At 36.4% G+C, this 19,431-nt stretch overlaps 1 protein-coding gene across 6 annotated transcripts in view; it reads left to right on the forward strand.

The window, feature by feature from the left end:
• LOC127852809 (chitin synthase chs-2-like) overlaps positions 1-19,431 on the forward strand; it is a 179,381-nt gene that overhangs the window by 103,921 nt on the left and 56,029 nt on the right. For 4 of the 6 annotated variants that reach the window (XM_052386795.1, XM_052386800.1, XM_052386799.1 and 1 more), the window contains 20 exons: positions 132-281; positions 990-1,164; positions 1,706-1,839; positions 2,325-2,400; positions 2,837-3,033; positions 3,900-4,067; positions 4,506-4,656; positions 5,312-5,416; positions 7,111-7,226; positions 7,988-8,093; positions 8,384-8,581; positions 9,626-9,713; positions 10,299-10,427; positions 13,043-13,092; positions 14,610-14,725; positions 15,533-15,629; positions 16,290-16,363; positions 16,672-16,764; positions 17,722-17,779; positions 18,186-18,239. The exons of 1 other annotated variant lie outside the window; for it this stretch is intronic. In XM_052386795.1, the coding sequence (XP_052242755.1) occupies positions 132-281; positions 990-1,164; positions 1,706-1,839; positions 2,325-2,400; positions 2,837-3,033; positions 3,900-4,067; positions 4,506-4,656; positions 5,312-5,416; positions 7,111-7,226; positions 7,988-8,093; positions 8,384-8,581; positions 9,626-9,713; positions 10,299-10,427; positions 13,043-13,092; positions 14,610-14,725; positions 15,533-15,629; positions 16,290-16,363; positions 16,672-16,764; positions 17,722-17,779; positions 18,186-18,239 (2,335 nt within the window). The remainder of the gene's footprint in view (positions 1-131; positions 282-989; positions 1,165-1,705; positions 1,840-2,324; positions 2,401-2,836; positions 3,034-3,899; positions 4,068-4,505; positions 4,657-5,311; positions 5,417-7,110; positions 7,227-7,987; positions 8,094-8,383; positions 8,582-9,625; positions 9,714-10,298; positions 10,428-13,042; positions 13,093-14,609; positions 14,726-15,532; positions 15,630-16,289; positions 16,364-16,671; positions 16,765-17,721; positions 17,780-18,185; positions 18,240-19,431) is intronic. One more of the 6 variants, XM_052386801.1, reaches the window with a different exon arrangement.

Below are 19,431 nucleotides of genomic sequence, written 5' to 3' on the forward strand. Positions count from 1 at the left end.
CAGTGATTTTTGTACCTACGGGCTAGATTTTGTTTCTTTTAAATTGTGTACATAAAGGTAACACGTATAGACACATGTTTCCAACTAGCGGTAATGTAGAGTGCTTACATACAGGCCCCGTTTTCATTTAGTTGTTTTGGACGCCTATGTACACCAGCGGCCTGCTGGAGCAGTGGCTGATGTTGTCCAAGAAGACCGAGTACCACGACGAACAACATGAGGACCCCGTGCTAAAGGCGAGCCGGACCAAGGTCATCATATGTACCACAATGTACAGAGAGGTGGGTGCATAAGTTATCGTGTATGTAAGTGATATAGACATGGCAATTTTACTACAACGAAAAGCCACGCACGAGGAAGGTTGCCGCGCAAAGGTCAACGTGATATACATGTATTTCAATAATGTTTTACTACAATTAACTTGGGAAAAAAGCGAGTCGCGCAAACGACAGCATATTAGCCACTTGTACTCATATGCGGTTAAAGCATCACAGCTTGAACAATACAATACTTAGTAAAGCATGTGGAACAAAGACGAAGAGCATCATGGTAAAATATATGATGTAGAACGAGAGCTGGACGAAGGTTATCGCATATAATACCATGTACAGAGAGGTAGGTGGAGTATGAATATACCTACACGCGGAGAATGGAACATGGAAAATGAATGTATAATAGTTAACCGTGAGGTTAAGGAAAAGGCATATAAAACACTTTACTAAGTGTCCTGTGGTTAGAGATGTAACTCTTTATATAGATGTTCTTGCAATAGGAATATAACACTGTGAAAACGACCCTGCGTTGGGTTCGCCTTTTTTCTACAATGAACAGCACGAGGATCTCAGGCAGAAGGCGGGCTAACCGAGGTCTTGGCTCGTACCCCCAAGTATAGGTATTAGTATGTACATAGATATGTCATTTTTAAGAACTTATTATTCGTCAATATTTTAAGTATACGTTCACCTTTGCATTATGTTTTTCGTGCCTAGGCGGATTACGAAATGCGACAACTCCTGCAGTCAATCAACGGAATCCATCGCGCACAGACGGACGGTGTACGGAAATTCGAGTCGCACATATTCTTCGATGGCGCCGTGAAAGACGTTAATTTTAACCCAACGGATTTCGTTCTACAGCTTATATCTCTGGCAGAAGAAGAACTAGGTTAGATGGCATTAATTATCATGGGTCTTGTTCCATAAAAAGTCAAAGTGTAAAGTTTAAAAGTGATCACGTAATTAATTTGAATACGATATCCGAAATCAAAATGTCCTGTTAGTGTAAAACTCCGAAGAAGATTTATTTGGACCTTACACTTTTCTCTTTGCTGATTAGACGTTTTAAAATTACAAATATTGTGTTTTATATGCTATCTAGTGTATTTTATAAAATCCGTTCAGTACTGATTGTTTTAAACTGTCCATAGTCTGTAAATACATGATATAAAGTTATGGTTTTTGTATTGCACATTCTCTCTAAATCCCTTTATTAAAATATGAAGTATTACCTCCTTTACACACTATCTTTTCAATACTATGTTTTCCTATCGAATTACGCTTTTCACAAAAAACGGGAAAGACGATGCTATTGCTTTATGCAACAGAACTCCCTTGCGAAGCACAAAAGCAAAAGTTGAATGTTTTGTGATGTTTTTAAAGCGTTTGAGTTATCCTATCAGTCAAAACATCGACATTACTTGCCACAGGTGTGAAAGCACAGTTTTGTACGCGCACGCGCACACCGTACGGATTGTCCATTTCATGGAATCTTAACACCAAGCTCACCAACAACCTGGACCGAGATATGTTCTTCAAAATACACCTCAAGGATAACATCAAGGTAAGGTCAGCACTCGATATGGTCTTCAAAATACACCTCAAGGATAACATCAAGGTAAGGTCAGCACTCAATATGATCTGCAAAATACACCTCAAGGATAACATCAAGGTAAGGTCAGCACTCAATATGGTCTTCAAAATACACCTCAAGGATAACATCAAGATAAGGTCAGCACGCAATAATGTGGTCGTGTTAACGTCCTTCGTTATGCTGTTGCTGATGATCATCGTTTTACAGCTTCACTTCTATTTTACTATCTCTTTTTTCAAAATAAGGCAAAGACTTTTTCGCAAAGATTAAGTATGTTTTAAAAATCAACAATTGAATACCTAAAAACAATTGCAACGCTCTTAAAACGTGGTTAAACACGTCACAGGTGAAGAATAAGAAGCGATGGTTGCAGAGATTAAGTTTGTGTAAAAAACAACAATTGAATACCTAAAAACGATTGCAACGCGCTTAAAACGTGGTTAAACATTTCACAGGTGAAGAATAAGAAGCGATGGAGCCAAGTGATGTACATGTCATACGTGCTTGACTTCATCCTGAAACAGGAGAAATGTAAGTGACAAATCACACTTTGACTTATACACCTATCAATGTTTACGAAACAAAAGAACGGCAGTATATGGGGCTTATAAATGGAGCCATTCTTTAAAAACGAGAAATTGACATATTGACTAGCCGGATCACTTATTGGCGAACATAGATTGTGGTTGGAGTAAATTACCGTTTGAAAATATTAAATAAAGACACCTGAGCATGCGGAAGATCTAAACTCCTAGCACTTCCAGGGCAGTTTCAGCAAAATATCACCTTTAAGAGACAATCGCATTTTTCATTGTATATATTATTTGTTTTGATACAATACAAGACGTTACTTGTATAACCCCATAACGATTGCTTTAGGCCTGTAGTTTTCGTGCTTACAATACACGTAGCGCCCGTTTGTAATGTAATATTTAAATATCGTACTATCTGGTTCGAATTCCGCCAGGTTCCGAGGAAGAATGTTTCATTCTCATCACCGACGCTGATGTCCGCTTCAATGTTAACTCTGTGGAAGCGCTGCTTGACCTTATGACACGTGATCCGAGTGTGGGTGCGGTGTGCGCGCGCACACATCCGTTAGGGAGCGGCCCCCTCGGCTGGTATCAGGTGTTCGAGTACGCCATTGGTCACTGGTTCCAAAAGGTGAAGAACACGTAAAACATATGCAATAGAGTATGCGTAATATCATACCTTGACCACAAGAACAATATATCGGCAGTAATAGATCTATACTGATACAATCTTCCCACTTTAAATGTAGGAAACTTACTGAATTTGCTTGTAGCTTTATTTATGCAAAAATGTTAAACCTGTTGACAAAAAAGCCTTCCGCGTATGCGTTGACATTGAGTTTATAACTTAATCATGCGCATTTTCCTGCAATTTTCGGATTTTAGGATCGGTTCTCTAATATCGGTATGCATTTGCTACACTTGTTCAATGCACATGCGTGAATCTGAATGTAATATCTTCAATGCGCATGTGAACATTTGACGCTTAAAGCGGGTATATACGATTTAGTCAAATATTTATGAATTTATATTAACTGTGTAAAAAACTTATTATATATATATTTCAATATAAATTAAAATAAAAGTTAAGAAGAACATGTGTCGAAAAATGCGAAATAAGCCAGATATTTAATTCTGAAATTGAAAACGGCTGTACAGCCGAATTCGCCAGCATGTATACCATACATTTACGATGTGCATCTAAACTTAGTTTAACGGTTTATTTGAAATTCTGCAACGATATCTATTCATACGACACACGAACACTATCTGCGATCCTAATACAAAGACGAATGCTTTGGTTATTGTAGGAAAATATGTACGTCACTATCGGCTCGGGGCGCTAATTTGTCTTTTCTGCATTTTATGAAAATCGGTTTTAATGTATAAATTTTCTTGCCTATTTTGTGTTATTGTAACATATTTTATCGATATATTACAATTAAACACATATAAAAAATCGTATATACCCGCTTTAATCAGAACGTTTGTTTCTAGGCAGCCGAACACGTGATTGGTTCGGTCCTATGTTCGCCCGGATGTTTCAGCGTCTACCGTTGCAGCGCTATCCGTGACATCCTACCCGAGTACGCCACGAACGTGGAGCACGCGTTCGACTTCCTGACCAAAGACATGGGGGAGGATCGCTGGTTCTGCACACTTATGGTACAAATACGTTGACTTGATACTTAATATCAGTTATTATTTAAGACATTCATTACAACCGTTAATATGAGATATACAAAGGTTTAGTTAATAGACACATGGATCCCATGAGTGTTGTTTTTGTACTGTCACACCATGATCACACGTTAATAGCAGTAAATTGAGATAATTAACCATGTTTCACGATCTTGCATGGGACACGATTCGGTGCGTCACAACTGAATATTCGTTGACAAACATCAATTTACCCTACGGAATATTTAATTCAGGAGCAACATCTTCATACTAGTTCATGCACATTGACTTATAGAACTTTCCCGTATATTTCTTATATATCATTTACCTATGATGACATGTGCTTTTAAAAGCATGTTTATTCAGAAAATGCATTTTCTTCAAATAAAATGCTATGTGTAAAATGAGAGCTTTTATTCTCAGGTACAGAGCGGATGGAGAATCGAGTACTGCGCAGCCGCAGAAAATAGTACGCATTGCCCGGAAGACTTTGATGAATTCTTTAAACAGCGTCGCCGTTGGGTCGCCTCCACGTTAGCCAATCTCATGTTGCTGGTGAAAGAGTGGAGCACAAGTAAGTTCTTAAAACGCTATCGTAACTAAGAAAGTATTTATGTTTTAACCAAATAAACTCTTACACATGTAAGCTGTCCCTTATTAAAATCAGGAAAGTGTTCTTTTTCAAATAACAGACGAGCATTTCACTACGAAAGAGTTGCAGTCAAGAAAGAAGTTCCATGAATATTCAACGAAGTTATAATACCATTGTACAAAAACAACCTACAATTACATATTTTTAAGTAGAAATAAAATAAAATATCAACACATGCTTTCAGTATCAACAAAAAATAAGTTGTTGCTTGTCACTAGTAATCATTATTTGAGTGCAACTATGAAGTCAGTGTTAAAAAGGCATTGCACAAAAGTAACAATACTATGGATATATAAAGAAGTTCCCGGTAAAATTCACTGACAATGAGTTTTAATGTTAGTCGCTAGAACGCCTAAACCCTGGGTGACATTTTGATGGTGAAGGAGTGCAGAACAAGTAAACAGTCCTTGTAAATTATTAAAAGAAAGTGCAAGAAGGATATATGTAGACGTGTTGTTAAATAGCGATAAATAGTTGAAGTAAAGTGTACCTTGTAAAACTACAAGAGTTGGAAAAAGGTGATTAAACTGATCAGAACGTAAAGTAAGACAACACATATACTACACTCCCTTTTCAGTCTCGAGATTGAATGCCCGAGTTTCCGTCGTGTTCCTGCTATATCAAGCTGCGCTCCTTTTCGCCACTCTGATTGGACCCAGCTCCATCATTCTTGTGGTCACAGGTAACAATGCAATAAAGAAGCTTTACTTCTGCTTTGTACAATTTTTGTTGCAATTTGCAGTCGATGAGCTGAAAAATGCAGATTCATGCGTTTATATGTAACATCGTTGATATATATATATTAAGAATATAGCCTGACTGTGGTTTTCCGTTGGCGATCGTGGAATACAATGTAACTCTATAAACTCATGAACTCTATAAACTCATGCGATAAGCAGGCAGTAACATGTAACAAAGTTGACGGAGACGGAAGACGCAATAACACGATAAACGTTAACCAAGTCCATTTCCGATTTCTTAACGTTTTATTTCTGCTTATTAATTCAACACAACATTTTAAAACTGTTTTTCAAATTCAAAATAACCCACGAAACCCGATACGGGCCCCGACCGCTAAAGCAAGCAATAGTGCGCCTTCTATGTTCGGCTGCTCTTGTAAGACTGCCCGATACTTATTGACGTTTGATAATCCGAGGCTATTGAAATGTTGATTTAGGTGACTGCCTATTTAAAGCGGGTATATACGATTTTTTATTTGTGTTAAATTGTAATATATTGATAAAATATGTTACAATAACATAAAATGGGAAAGAAAAATTAAACATTAAAGCCGAATTTCATAAAATGCAGCAAAGACAAATTAGCGCCCCGAGCCGATTGTGACGTACATATTTTCCTACAATAACCGAAGCATTCGTCTTTGTATTAGGATCGGAGTTACTGTTCGTGTGTCGTATGAATAGATATCGTTGCGGGAATTCAAATAAACCGTTAAACTAAGTTTAGATTCACATCGTACATGTATGGTATACATGCTGGCGAATTCGGCTGTACAGCCGTTTTCAATTTCAGAATTAAATATCTGGCTTATTTCGCATTTTTCGACACATGTTCTTCTTAACTTTTATTTTAATTTATATTGAAATATATATATAATAATTTTTTACACATTTTATATAAATTCATAAATATTTAACAAAATCGTATATACCCGCTTTAAGATTGTATGATATTTGGTACAAATTTCGATTATTATAGTGTGTTATGTTACAAACACCATAGTATTGCAATATAATATTTATAATTATACCTAAGTACGATAAAATAACTAAAAAATACAATAGAAAACAACGATTTATTCGACTTTGGTAAGTAACAACTCAGAAAAACAAAATATGAAAAGACGCGCATGAATACTTCGTATGACGTATAGTGTCTTTTCGTGTCAACAGTGGTTTCCCAGGCCAAGGTCACTCGAAATGTACAAAGTATTTTTCTATAACGCACAACAGAAGCTCCCTTTCCCAGTAGTTGATTAAAGAAACGGAATTCATTCTGCGAAATACATAATAAATATATTCAGTATCTTGGATATTACAGTGGAAATTATTTAAGTTAGAATACGTATACGAATATGAATTCATTGTGTATATCAAGAACGTGTTTATGTTATGATGTCGTAGCCATGATTGAAGAATGGCGTCATTGGTTTTCTGTGCGAAATAAATAGAGGATATTTTTGTTTTCGGGTTATGTCTTTAAATGAAAAACAATCAAACAAGAAAGTAACCAGTGTGTGTTGATGAAAGCACAATCCAACATAAAACTGTGTTTCTCTTCAATAATTTTTTTTATTTACAATGAAAGACAAACAAAAAAATCATATTAGTACAATAAAAACGTGTTTTGTCCCAGGCGGTCTGACGTATGCATGGAATGTAAACCCTACGTCAACAGTGATACTACAGCTGATAGTGACGGTGCTATACGCCGTGATGTGTCTTACGACGTCATCGAAAACGCAGCTCAATGTTAGTAACGTATCTTAATATGGGCCGCGCTCTATGAAAAGGGGGTTTAATGCATGTGCGTAAAGTGTCATCTCAGAATAGCTTGGGCAGTCCGAACAGGCTTATCAGGGACGACACTTTACGCCTAAACTGGATTTTTGCTGAGAAGAAACTATCAATAAAAATACAATAAAAGCGGAAAGTGTCGTCCGCAAAGGCTAGTCTGGGACGGCACTTTACGCACATTCATTTAACCCACTTTTCACAGAGCACGGCCCATATATATTTTAATGTATTCGATGCGTCAAATACTATTTTATCAGTTCTTCGGCGGAAGTACAGTTGATAGGGACACTGTAGTACGCTCTTGTTCGTTAAATGACTCGAAAATGCAGATTAAGGTAAGAAACCTACATATCTTAACAAATACTGAATGTATCCATTAGTTGATGGCGTAAGCTCTGTCAGATGGGCAGGAATTAGTATACATGTATATGGAAATATGGTACTATATTTTGTGAAAACGAGGCTCAAAATGGCCAATCACAATCCAGAAATATAGCATCTGTTACACAAATGTTGTAAATGCTTAATTAAACAACACAATTAATAATAATTCTGCACCTTTTAAAATTCATTGTCTTTCTTTCCATATTTAATATTTACTAAGCAAACAACCGTTGACTTTCAGGAAATTATTGTTTTAAACGATACTATCCAATACTGATTCGTTTGCGCTCATGATCACATAGTTAATCATTAACTATTTGTTTTAATCTTAGACGGCGAAATTGTTAACATTTGTGTACGCCATCATCATGGCTGCGGTGATGGTGGGAACCGCTGTTCAGGTTGCCAAAGACATATCAAAGGCGAGCGATGCAGCGTGTAAGTAGGGTAGACAAAAGTTGACGTAAAAATAAAACATTGCGTTACGGTTAATTTAATACATTGCCCTATTTTAACAAAAGCGGTGATTGACGTAGACGTACACATTAATAAGAATATATCTTTAAAACGCAGAATTTGGTCAATATAAGTGAGCGAAAATAAATAAAAACTTACTAAAAAAACAATCTTTCAACCGTGCGTTGTATGTAATATTAAATAGTCCTTAACTAGAACTAGTTCTGTATATTTCGAGTTTCTGCTGCAAACTCCGTACACACATATTTCAGTGATCCACCCATCATTCCCTATTTCCACCACCACGCTGTACCTGGCAATCCTGGTGGGCATATTCCTGCTGACGGGCATGATGCACCCGAGCGAGTTCTACTGTCTCCTGCACGGTTTCTGGTTTTTTCTCTGCATCCCTGCCGGCTATCTGATCCTCATGATCTACAGCATCTGTAACATCACCGACCAATCTTGGGGTACGGTAAAATAATCAGTGTTATAGCCTAACTATTCGCGGTGGTTACCATTTCTATTGGGTGAACTGTAAAATTACGTTATAGTTGTAATCAGACAAATATTTGCACGTTTTGTTAAAGCAATTGATATATTATTGATCTGCAGTACTTGCAACAATACTAACAATTTTTGAGGTACGCAAAAAATGTATCAGTTTTAGAATCAACGCCCGCGCATGTCTGTTTTATGCGTATGTGCTGTATATAATAGGACTATCTTTGTTTTAAAAAAAAGTTTTTATCAAGGGTATGGTGTTCTTTAATTATAGGGTAACATTTGGGTCACTGCATATCACGAAATTATTGAAAGGCCTCAAACAGAAATACTTCAGGCGTTAATTTTATTATAAACTAAAGTGTGGTAAAATGCGAATAAGGTCGTCTGCACTATATTTATGAAACAATACACAAAATGAATACAATACTGGGGACAACTACTACAAATGCGTCGTAACAGATATCAAGCAAACTTTGATAAGATAATAAAATCCCTGGACAACATGCGAAGGCATTCCTGGGATTTCAAAATTAAAGACCGTTGTTTAAGTTAGGCCATAAGATTGACTACGGTATGTTGCCCCTGTTCAACACAATTTGCCCTTCTTATTGTTAAAAATTCTTCCTGCCGTCGTGCCAGATCCGTGCCTCATTTGTATGACATCATTACAATGAAAAAAGAACGAATAATGTGTGAAAGTAATATTGGCTCCTAACTAGCATTCATAAATTTGATAAAAACTTATCATTTTTTATAATTAAAATACCCGCTTTTTGTATATTTAAATCAAATATTGAACTTGGAAGTCAGCGTTGTTACAATTTTAAAACACTCCCTTCTTAATTCTTTTTGGGAAAAATGGAGCGAGGCAAATACACGTTTTTGTTGTTGGCCTAAATGTATCTTAGTTCAGCGCGATATACGGAAAAACTCTGGTTTCTTGTTGAAACAGTGTTGATACTTTTTGAAAACGCATTAGCCTATCTTTCAAGACGTTTCTGTTTTAGGAACTCGAGAGGTTAAAGAGCACTCAGTGCGCGTGGCACACCGAAACTGGCAAGACAGACTGACAGCAATGTTCAAGGAGGTGTTCTTGTGAGTTCAGCCATCGTAGTATAGGAGTTGAATAGTGTTTAGAATTGTGTAGTCAGTGTTTTCGGATTGAGCAGTGACACGCAGTGTTGGTTTGAGTTTACCCACCTTAGTTTGGCAATTTAAATACATCTTAAAAGAACCTTTACGAAGTGGTTATTAAGAAAAGCTTCTTTTATTATGGGTACTATAAGTCTAAAAAATGTGTGTTATTATCAACTTTTAATACCGGCTTTCGTGAATATTTTATCGTCCTAGGAGGTAAAAACTGAATATTTGTTTTTATAAATATCTAATGACATATTGCTTTTGAGCTCTACTTATACAAATAAGACATTCACTCACAAAACATATGTAAGTGACCTTTATCGTGATATCAGGAAATTATTAACAAGATGCATACTTTATTTTCGCGTTCAAAATGAAAATTAATATGATGCAAGTGTAATACCGTGTAATTTTTCTAGAAATATGCAACAATAATATGTGTAAATACGCATATGATATTTATTACACGCAGACATGTTTATGTTTTAGATATCTTTAATATTGTAAAATCAAGCTTTTATATGGTTCATTCGTGTTTAGCTGTTGTTTCACCCGTCGTGAGACGAGGTCAGTAGAGAGCCAAACGGAGGCGGGCGTTCGGAAGCCGATGTCGCGCAGCGGATCCGTGAACGAGTCGTCGGAAACTAATACCGACACCAAGACAGCGAGGTATTGGAAGGAGTGGAACACATTGTAAAGCGATGTTTGCTTCAAATTATTGTTGCTAATGCTAAAATAGGACAATAAGATTGAAGGTCTAAGTTTGCATAACATCTCAACCAAAATTCCGTCAGTAAACTAAAAGATAATTTTTTTGCTTTGTAGCTATTATATTTATTCCACCAATAGTATTTTTTCTGGACTCATTATATGTTCGAATCTTTAATGCAATTACTTTCAAATTGTTTAAATTCGAATAGATTGTGTAAATACTACATTAAAAAATAATCTCACACATGACTGATGGACAAATTAGTTTGACAAAATATTGTTATACTACGTTTCAGAACAGAGGCGTATTTAGGTGGGGGGCTAGGGGGCTAAAGCCCCCCCCCCCCCAGCTGGCTGGATAGACACGATTTTTAATAAAAATGAGCCCCATACAGTTTCAATCCACTTGTGTATTTCCTGCCATATGTCCCTAATTAAGCCATAACCAGCTGTCGATTTGTGTGATTAGCCCCCAGGCATGTGTATAGACGATCTAACCTTCGTCAGCTAAAGTGCACGCTTCATTGACTGTAAGTAATAAAATGCGCTATTTGATTGGCTGAAGAAGATACATTCAACTAATGAAATTCATCCATACATTTAGCTATAGATAAATGTTTACAAATGGCTGCCGCATGAGACTTGTGAAAAACAGTATTTCAATTTGTAGCAATTAAAGAGATTAGACGAACACAATGGACAATCATAATTATTTTTTCGGTAATTTCTTTGATGAATTTAATTGGTATTAGCTCTTTAGAGTGATAATCCTTTTGAGTAACAAGTTATTGCCAGTGAAATTCAACTGCACACTTAATGAATGGCAATTTTTTTTATTTTTTTTTTTACAAATCGGGCTAACTGCTTTGATGTTCATCCATACTTTTTAAAATTAAAAAAGACTCAAAAATGAAGAACTACTTTGCTATATGAAACTAAATCATTTTCTTAAAGCGTGACAACATCGAGGCAGCAACACCCGAATTAAACTACACAGAAACCTAACGACTCCCTTTGTTAACACTTTTGTGAACGAAATGGACACCCGATTCAGTGATTTGCAGACTAAGGCAGCCATGGGATTGAAGTTTATACCTGAACAAATGTGCGCCTCTACTGTCAGTGCTAGTGACCTTGAATGGTTCATTGATGATCTCCCTTCCCATCAGTCCCTCCCTGCCGAGTTGCACTTTATATGGCAGGCTAGGTGGAAAGGTGTACCCAACCCACCTACTACCCTTCAGGGCTCTGTTGCACATTGTGATTCCCAGCTGTACCCCATCATTTACACTGTTTTGTCCATATCATGTGTGTTCCCTGTTACATCATGCGAGTGTGAAAGGAGTATCAGTGCCCAAGGACTTGTTAAGACAAAACTAAGATCATCAATGGGTCAGGACAGGTTGTCCGCTGTGTGCCTGCTTTCCATTCATAGGGACATGGACATAAACATTTTAATGTTATACCTAAGTTGACCTAGTAGGATATCCAACAAGGTTAAATAGGAGGTCCACCAATCTAACTCTGTTAAAAAAGTTATGGATAAAGATAATGTCTCCCACCACTTTAGTGGTTTGAGAGACATTTGATTTACCCCTGTGTGTCTGTCTGTCCGTGTGTCTGTCACACTTGATGTGTGAACTCAAGTTCTTGTTTGTTTTACATGCACTTTTATCATGCAAAATGCTGATTAGATAGCAGGAAATCGCATCATTTCAAGTTGCCATTGCAAAAAAACATTCGTCGACGGAAGGGGACACCCCTCCCACACCCTCCCCTGTTGAGCACCCCTCTGAACATTTTCTGGATACGCCTCTGCAGAATTCAAAGGGCAAAAGATGCAAAAACGTTGAAATGCCCAGATGAACTCTTTATGATGAGTTCGTTCATGTTTACTCCCAAAGAAAATAAAAATACAGTTCATTTCTGACAGTACAACAAATCATATCTTTTATAAACCGCCATGCAATATGTTTACGGGTTTCATTTTGGAACAAAGCAAAAAATCGCCTTCGCCTTACAGTCAGTTACTGGCCGTTAAAGTGCAACTTGTTCATAAGGCAATTAAGACAACTTTTGCAAGTAAAAATCAAGACTTTTTTCAATTAATTAACACTAGTCTCCTTTTTGAAAATAAATTTCATTCGGACTTAAATAAATGTAGTAAGATATCGGAATATAAACTTAAACCCACAACATAGTGTTACTCGTAATAATGTATATAATACATCAATACTGAATCATAGTACTTTAGAGGTTTCGCCTTGAACCCGTGCGCAACAACTATTCAATACATGTTTCAGCTTGACTGCCTGTTTCGTATTCAGTATTGCGACACATTTATGAAACATTTTAGGACGATATAATGGAAGGTTTATGCAAAACAAATCACGTGGTTTATATATTATTTAAATTTAACTTTTCTTTATACATTTATTAGAATGATTATATACGTACTCGTCTGTATATTAATATTTTTCATAGGGTTATAAAATAATTAGAATGATACAATTACTGGATTTAGGAACACAAATTGCCCATTGTATACGTCTTTAATTATAAACTAATTTCAGAACGTTGAACACATCTGAAGCCGGGCTGCCGAGCATTCACGAAGCATATGGTTAGTTAAACTAAACGAAGGACAGTATTTATAAAGCTTTTATGGCGTTGAGTAGAGTAACAGAGTAAATGTTTTTCTGGTGAAGAAATACTTTATTTGAAAATGATTAAGTCGAGATCACGAGTCTCGGGCAAAAAAGTTCGGGGCAAACCGTTCAATATTGCGAAATTTCCAAACAAATGAGCCTCAATTTGGGAACACGGAGTTTTATGCATGTGCGTATATTATTGCATAAACTCTATCTATAATGCCCTCTGGCGGCGTGCAGAAACTTGGTAAAAGGAGGGCTTGAACGGGAGAAATCGTGTATTAACGAGGCGATTCACGTGCAGTTCAAGCCCTGTTATGTGTTTGTCCTATCCATAAACTAGTCCACTCGCAGTTTCTTCCCATTTTTCATTGGAATCAATGAAGTTAATATGAACTTTGTTAATAACTCCAGCCTTCGACGACTTTCCAAGCATAAATGGGGAACTGAATAAGCACTAATTTCCTTATGCATTCAGGGATAAAGGCAATGACTATTTCAATCCACTTTTTAAATTATACCATCTGCACTCTCTTGACAACAGCTTTATTTATTGGCAACGTAAATGAAGTTAAGGTTATTTACTCAACATTTTCAAAAGACTATGCTGTAAATGTAAGTGTTTATGTACCGTCAACGTTCCTGCTGTATGCTTGAAATATTTCGGTGACAATATGTTGGCAGTGTTAATTTTTAGAAAATTAAGTTGGAACGAAATAAGATTGACTTGTACGAAAGAAACATCCGGTATGAAAACAATGACTTATTCTGACGATATATTTATCAGTCACGACCAGTAAATTACAAAATAATTCCTCATTTCTTACTTTGCCCGGCTGCATTTTACCTTTGCATTAATCCACTGTTGAAACACATTTAAATCGAAAACTGCCTTAGTATCCGAAGGTAAAGCCTCGTCATTTCTGATATGACCGAGTGAGGCATATGGAAAACACAACCTTGATTTTAATGACGTCATATGAAATAATCGAATTATTTTGTCGATGTCGAATGAACAAGACATATTGTCTTTAATGTTATTTTAATTTATTTTGGAATGTGTGATTTGTTCATGCAATAATAGCAAAAATACACATTTTCTCGGACATGATCATCTGCGGGCGCTCTCAAAATCCGTTCCTCTCGTGCTGCGCACTCGGGCAGGAATGGATTTTTCGACCGCGCGCACTCGGGCAGGAACGGATTTTTCGAGCGCCCGCAGATGATCTTCCCTCGAAAACGTGTATTATCCCTAAACTGTTGACCCAGATAAGCCTGTGCTGTCCTCATAGGCTTATCAAGACGACACTTTCCGTTTTGACCTGAATTTCGTTTAAAAGAGACTTCCTTTAGAAGAAAAATTCCATAAAATCGGAATGTGTCGTCCCTGAATAGCCTGTGCGAACTGCACGGGTTAATCTGGGACAACGTTACACGCATATGTATTGAGCCCCGTTTTCCAAGAGCGCGGTTTAAATATTGTTTGTAGACGGATTAGAGGATGCCCGTGAAAGCTTCTCGGATACGGAAGAGGACGACGACAAGATAAACAATGAGGAAGGTGTAAAGGTGGAAGAATGGCTGACGTCTGACTTTGACGCATACGTAAGTGAATGTACATGTTTATTCTTTTAAGTGTTCGATGTGAATAATAAAAATAATTTTAAGATTGCGTATGTGAATGGTTGTAAATGCATATAACATTTCGCCTCTATCTTATGTGTTGTTCTGGTCACGAAATCATATAATTATGATGTTGGGTAGATAAATGACTCAGGGATGGGGTCCGACACATGGGTTTAGTTCTGTGAAAATTGGCATTGACACCAGCAATCTCCATCTTAGGACCGTGTGCTTTGCTTTATGAAGTGTTTAACCCATTTATGCCTAGCGTCTAGAATAAGGGCATTGGCAAACAGCGTAGAGGTCTGCGCTGTTTGCTAAAAGGAATTTCTGTAAGAAATATTTTTAATATAAAAATAAATATAATAGACAATCCTAATTTTGGAAATAAATTGATCTAATTTAGAAGGATGGGAGTGTTGCATAGGCATAAATGGGTTAAGGTTTTCAGTTATGTAAAGCCAAGAAATAAAGATCAATTTGACGATTATTATGTTAACATTTTTCGTGAGACACCTTAAAACAATTCATATTGTTAGTAGTGCTGCTGAGGGTGATCATTATTTTATAAGTAATTACGAAGACAATTTTGATAACGTTTACAGTGAAAATGACATACATAGTTGCTATTTATATTAGTGATAATGGTAATAAAGAAAAAGACGATGGTGATAATGCTTATAATGTTTCTGGTAATAATTATTCCGATGACGACCTTAACGTTACACAGCTGCCGCTGAATAAACTTAGTACATGTATTTATAATGACTATTTAGATGATAATTTCAGGACAGCGTGGTTCAAAAGTTTAAAGAAAACGGATTTGAGAACACCATCTTCATCAGCAAAATGACAGACGAAGAGCTTAAAGATATGGGTATCAAAAGTAAGCAATATCAATACTTTTTGTTTCGTGTCACTGAAATTTACATGTGTATCAAACAGTGTTTCTGGGAAATCTATATAGACACAGATTCAGACGTATAAAAAATGTGTTTTGGACTTTTGATAAGGCAAATGCACATGTGAAATAAACTCAAAGTCGTTCAATTATATAGATTTTCTATGACCGTTTCAGAACATTTTATTTTTAAATGTTAGTGTACATATGTATATTTTTTTTAATTTAATGAGATTTTGAGCCGATATCCGCTCTGTATTGTTCTGGTCACGTCTCCCATAATGTTATCGTACAATGAAAATAAACTCAAATATAAGAATGATCGGTACCGTTTATGACCGATTTTTACGTGTCACCCTTTATAGTTTAATATCATATAAGCTTTTACAAACCGAACTAAAACTGTTTTTGTATTTTGCTGAGTTTTTATTCTTTAATTAATCTCAATAATTCTTTTCATAATGTTACTACTTTACAAAAGTGTAAATAAATCTCCGTATCTAAGATCCACAATTAACGTAAAAACAACGGGGAATATAAGAAAACAAATATTCATATGCTATTCATTCCGAAAAATAAGGTTAATTTCGTATATGTTATACTTAAAAACGGAATAAAAAGTACCCTCATGTTTCTGATCAAAAGGGTCGGGACAGAAACGCTACCTGATGGAGAAGATAAAGAAACTCCCAGACTACGAGATTGTTGCGGATGTGCCGGTATCGAAAATCATATTCATATGCAAAGCATGATTGCGACGTTTAATTGATTTGTCAAAAGCTTACTGTTGAAGTTGGCATCAGGAGACATCGATCAAACGTAGCAATCGCGCTGATGTGCTAATTCAAATTTACCATATTTACTATCCCACCATAAGTTTAAACGGATGTCCGTGCTCTTTCGTACGTGCATATTGATCTTTTTAAGAGCTAAGAATGGACATTTAATAACAAAACGTTTTCCAAAAATCTCACAAATGGTACGATTTACCACGCGTTGAATTTAAAAAATGCAATTGCGATTACAGAAAGACGTCAAAAGTTGGTTGACGAAAATTGGCCTGATAATGTACAAGACCAACTTCAAACAAGAGCACATTAAGTCCTCTAAAGATATGGAGGTATGTTGCGTGTGCAAAGGAGTGGTTTACACGGTGTATTATCATACACTATCATACAGTTTCCATGACATAGTCACGATCTTTGTAATATGCATCACGTGTGGTAAGGCACACGTTTTTGCGTCCAAGGATTAGTATTACATTACTAGCATCACGTGTGGTAAGGCACACGTTTTTGCCTCCAAGGATTAGTATTACATTACTAGCATCACGTGTGGTAAAGCACACGTTTTTGCCTCCAAGGATTAGAAGTACATTACTAGCATCACGTGTGGTAAGGCACACGTTATTGCCTCTAAGGAGAAGTAGTACATTACTAGCATCACGTGTGGTAAGGCACACGTTTTTGCCTCCAAGGATTAGTAGTACATTACTAGCATCACGTGTGGTAAGGCACACGTTTTTGCCTCCAAGGATTAGTAGTATATTACTAGCATCACGTGTGGTAAGGCACACGTTTTTGCCTCCAAGGATTAGTAGTATATTACTAGCATCACGTGTGGTAAGGCACACGTTGTTGCCTCCAAGGATTAGAAGTACATTACTAGCATCACGTGTGGTAAGGCACACGTTTTTGCCTCCAAGGATTAGTAGTACATTACTAGCATCACGTGTGGTAAGGCACACGTTGTTGCCTCCAAGGATTAGTAGTACATTACTAGCATCACGTGTGGTAAGGCACACGTTTTTGCCTCCAAGGATTAGTAGTACATTACTAGCATCACGTGTGGTAAGGCACACGTTTTTGCCTCCAAGGATTAGTAGTACATTACTAGCATCACGTGTACGTTATAACATCCTAAGATGACGAATGGAGTCCGCACGAATAAAATCAAATAATATTTTAATGTTACTTGATTTGAAGGAAGTAGCGACAAGTATGAGTAATACAACCATGTTGTAGTTGTATAGTGGTTGCGTTAAAAGGTCATTGGCCCATTTATTTCAATTTTCCAGATACTGAAGTCCTTCTCTCGAAAAGACATAGAAACGGAGCTGAAAATCACCAAAATAGGTACGTACATATGTCGAATAAATATTCGTGGGTACGTGTGGTCACTTACATACTCGGTCGTGTAGTTTGTGCGTAGTTTGGCATGAACAAATTTCCACAGCAAATAATTTTGAATCAAACATGTGGTCCGTAAATGCCATAAGTACATGCGTTAAGTACGTGTTAACCACTTAGATTTGATACGCTTGTTTATTGACTAACGACTTGATAATGTATACCGTCCACTAGGCAAATCTCACAAGAAACAAATACGCACACTTTATACTTGTCTCCCGAAATGACTGGTGGTGTGTGTTCTTCAAATTTACAATATATATCTCACTAATCGTATCTGTATATTTTCTCAAAATTTGTCCCACATTGTGTGTTATTTCGTAATCATTAATGTCAAATAATTCACTTCTAGGTCACATCAAACGGCTGATGCAAGCCATTGCCAAACTGAGGAACCCAACATCCGGTAAGACATTGTGTTTGCAAAATGTATTAGAAAATTCAGTAGGTACTTTAATACCTAACATCCAAAAAAATGTGTCTTAATACTTGACACCGATAACAAAAATCGCATTTATTTATTTACCATATCGCGGAAAAAAACATTAACTCTGCCCAGTTCACAGCACTTACTTTGGTTTTAATCCACATTTTGACACAGTCACACCGATTTGCTGATCTAAAATTCGACAAAACAGATAAATATTGTAATTCATCTTAACTCGATACGTTCTTATCCTTTTTGTTATTTCTAAGTAACATTTATTAGTATTTTCAATGTTACAGCGTCTGTTGAATTTTTTTCACAAATGGCGGTCTCAATCATCATAGAAATTTATTTTCTCTGTAATGTCTTGATTTCATCTACAGACTTGTTCAATGCTATGAAATCATTCTCTTCAACGTTGCTTCAGTGGTTAATTTAGCTTACGGGTCCTACATTTGTATTTCATAGCGTATTTATCGAATATTCGTAGTTTTCCGTACATATCCCGATAACGTTCGGAGTGACGGATATGTACGAAATAAGCCGATATTGCACGAAATTCATAAGAGTGCTTATAACTTAATACAGCTCTAGTATTGGTGAAGTTTACATGGATCCAATCTATTTTACTGGTTATTGCTGTTAAATGCTGATTGGGAGTTTGATAATCTGATTATAGTTATTTTAATGATGATGATGATAATCATGAGGAGGGGGGGAATGATGAGCTGAGTTTGATGGTGATGGCATCACATAATGTTTATCATGAAGACATGATGATACTATTACGATGACTGATGATGATGATGAAGAAAATGGTAATGATGATGCTGAGGAGGAGGAGAAAATGAGGAGGAGGAGGATAAACTTGGTGTTGATAACCAAAGTTCGGTTGATACCAAAGTGCGGAACTGTACCACCACCGGAGCTATAACTATGTGTTTGTGCACACTTTTAAGTAAAAAAAACTGGTATTCGGTCCCTGATTAAAGTAATTAGGGCACTGGAAGTGTCAGACATATAAATTGGTATTAAGGAACATTTTCCAATTTGCCTGATAATTTTTATACTTTCCTCTTAATGCGTTACAGTTTTACTTATTATATTTCTTAATTTTGACCTATTGGCATTTAGCTTTCTCCCTCCTCAACATTGAAGATCGTAAGAAAAA

The sequence above is a fragment of the Dreissena polymorpha genome, chromosome 12, assembly GCF_020536995.1.
Source record: "Dreissena polymorpha isolate Duluth1 chromosome 12, UMN_Dpol_1.0, whole genome shotgun sequence".
NCBI classification, from domain to species: Eukaryota; Metazoa; Mollusca; class Bivalvia; order Myida; family Dreissenidae; genus Dreissena; species Dreissena polymorpha.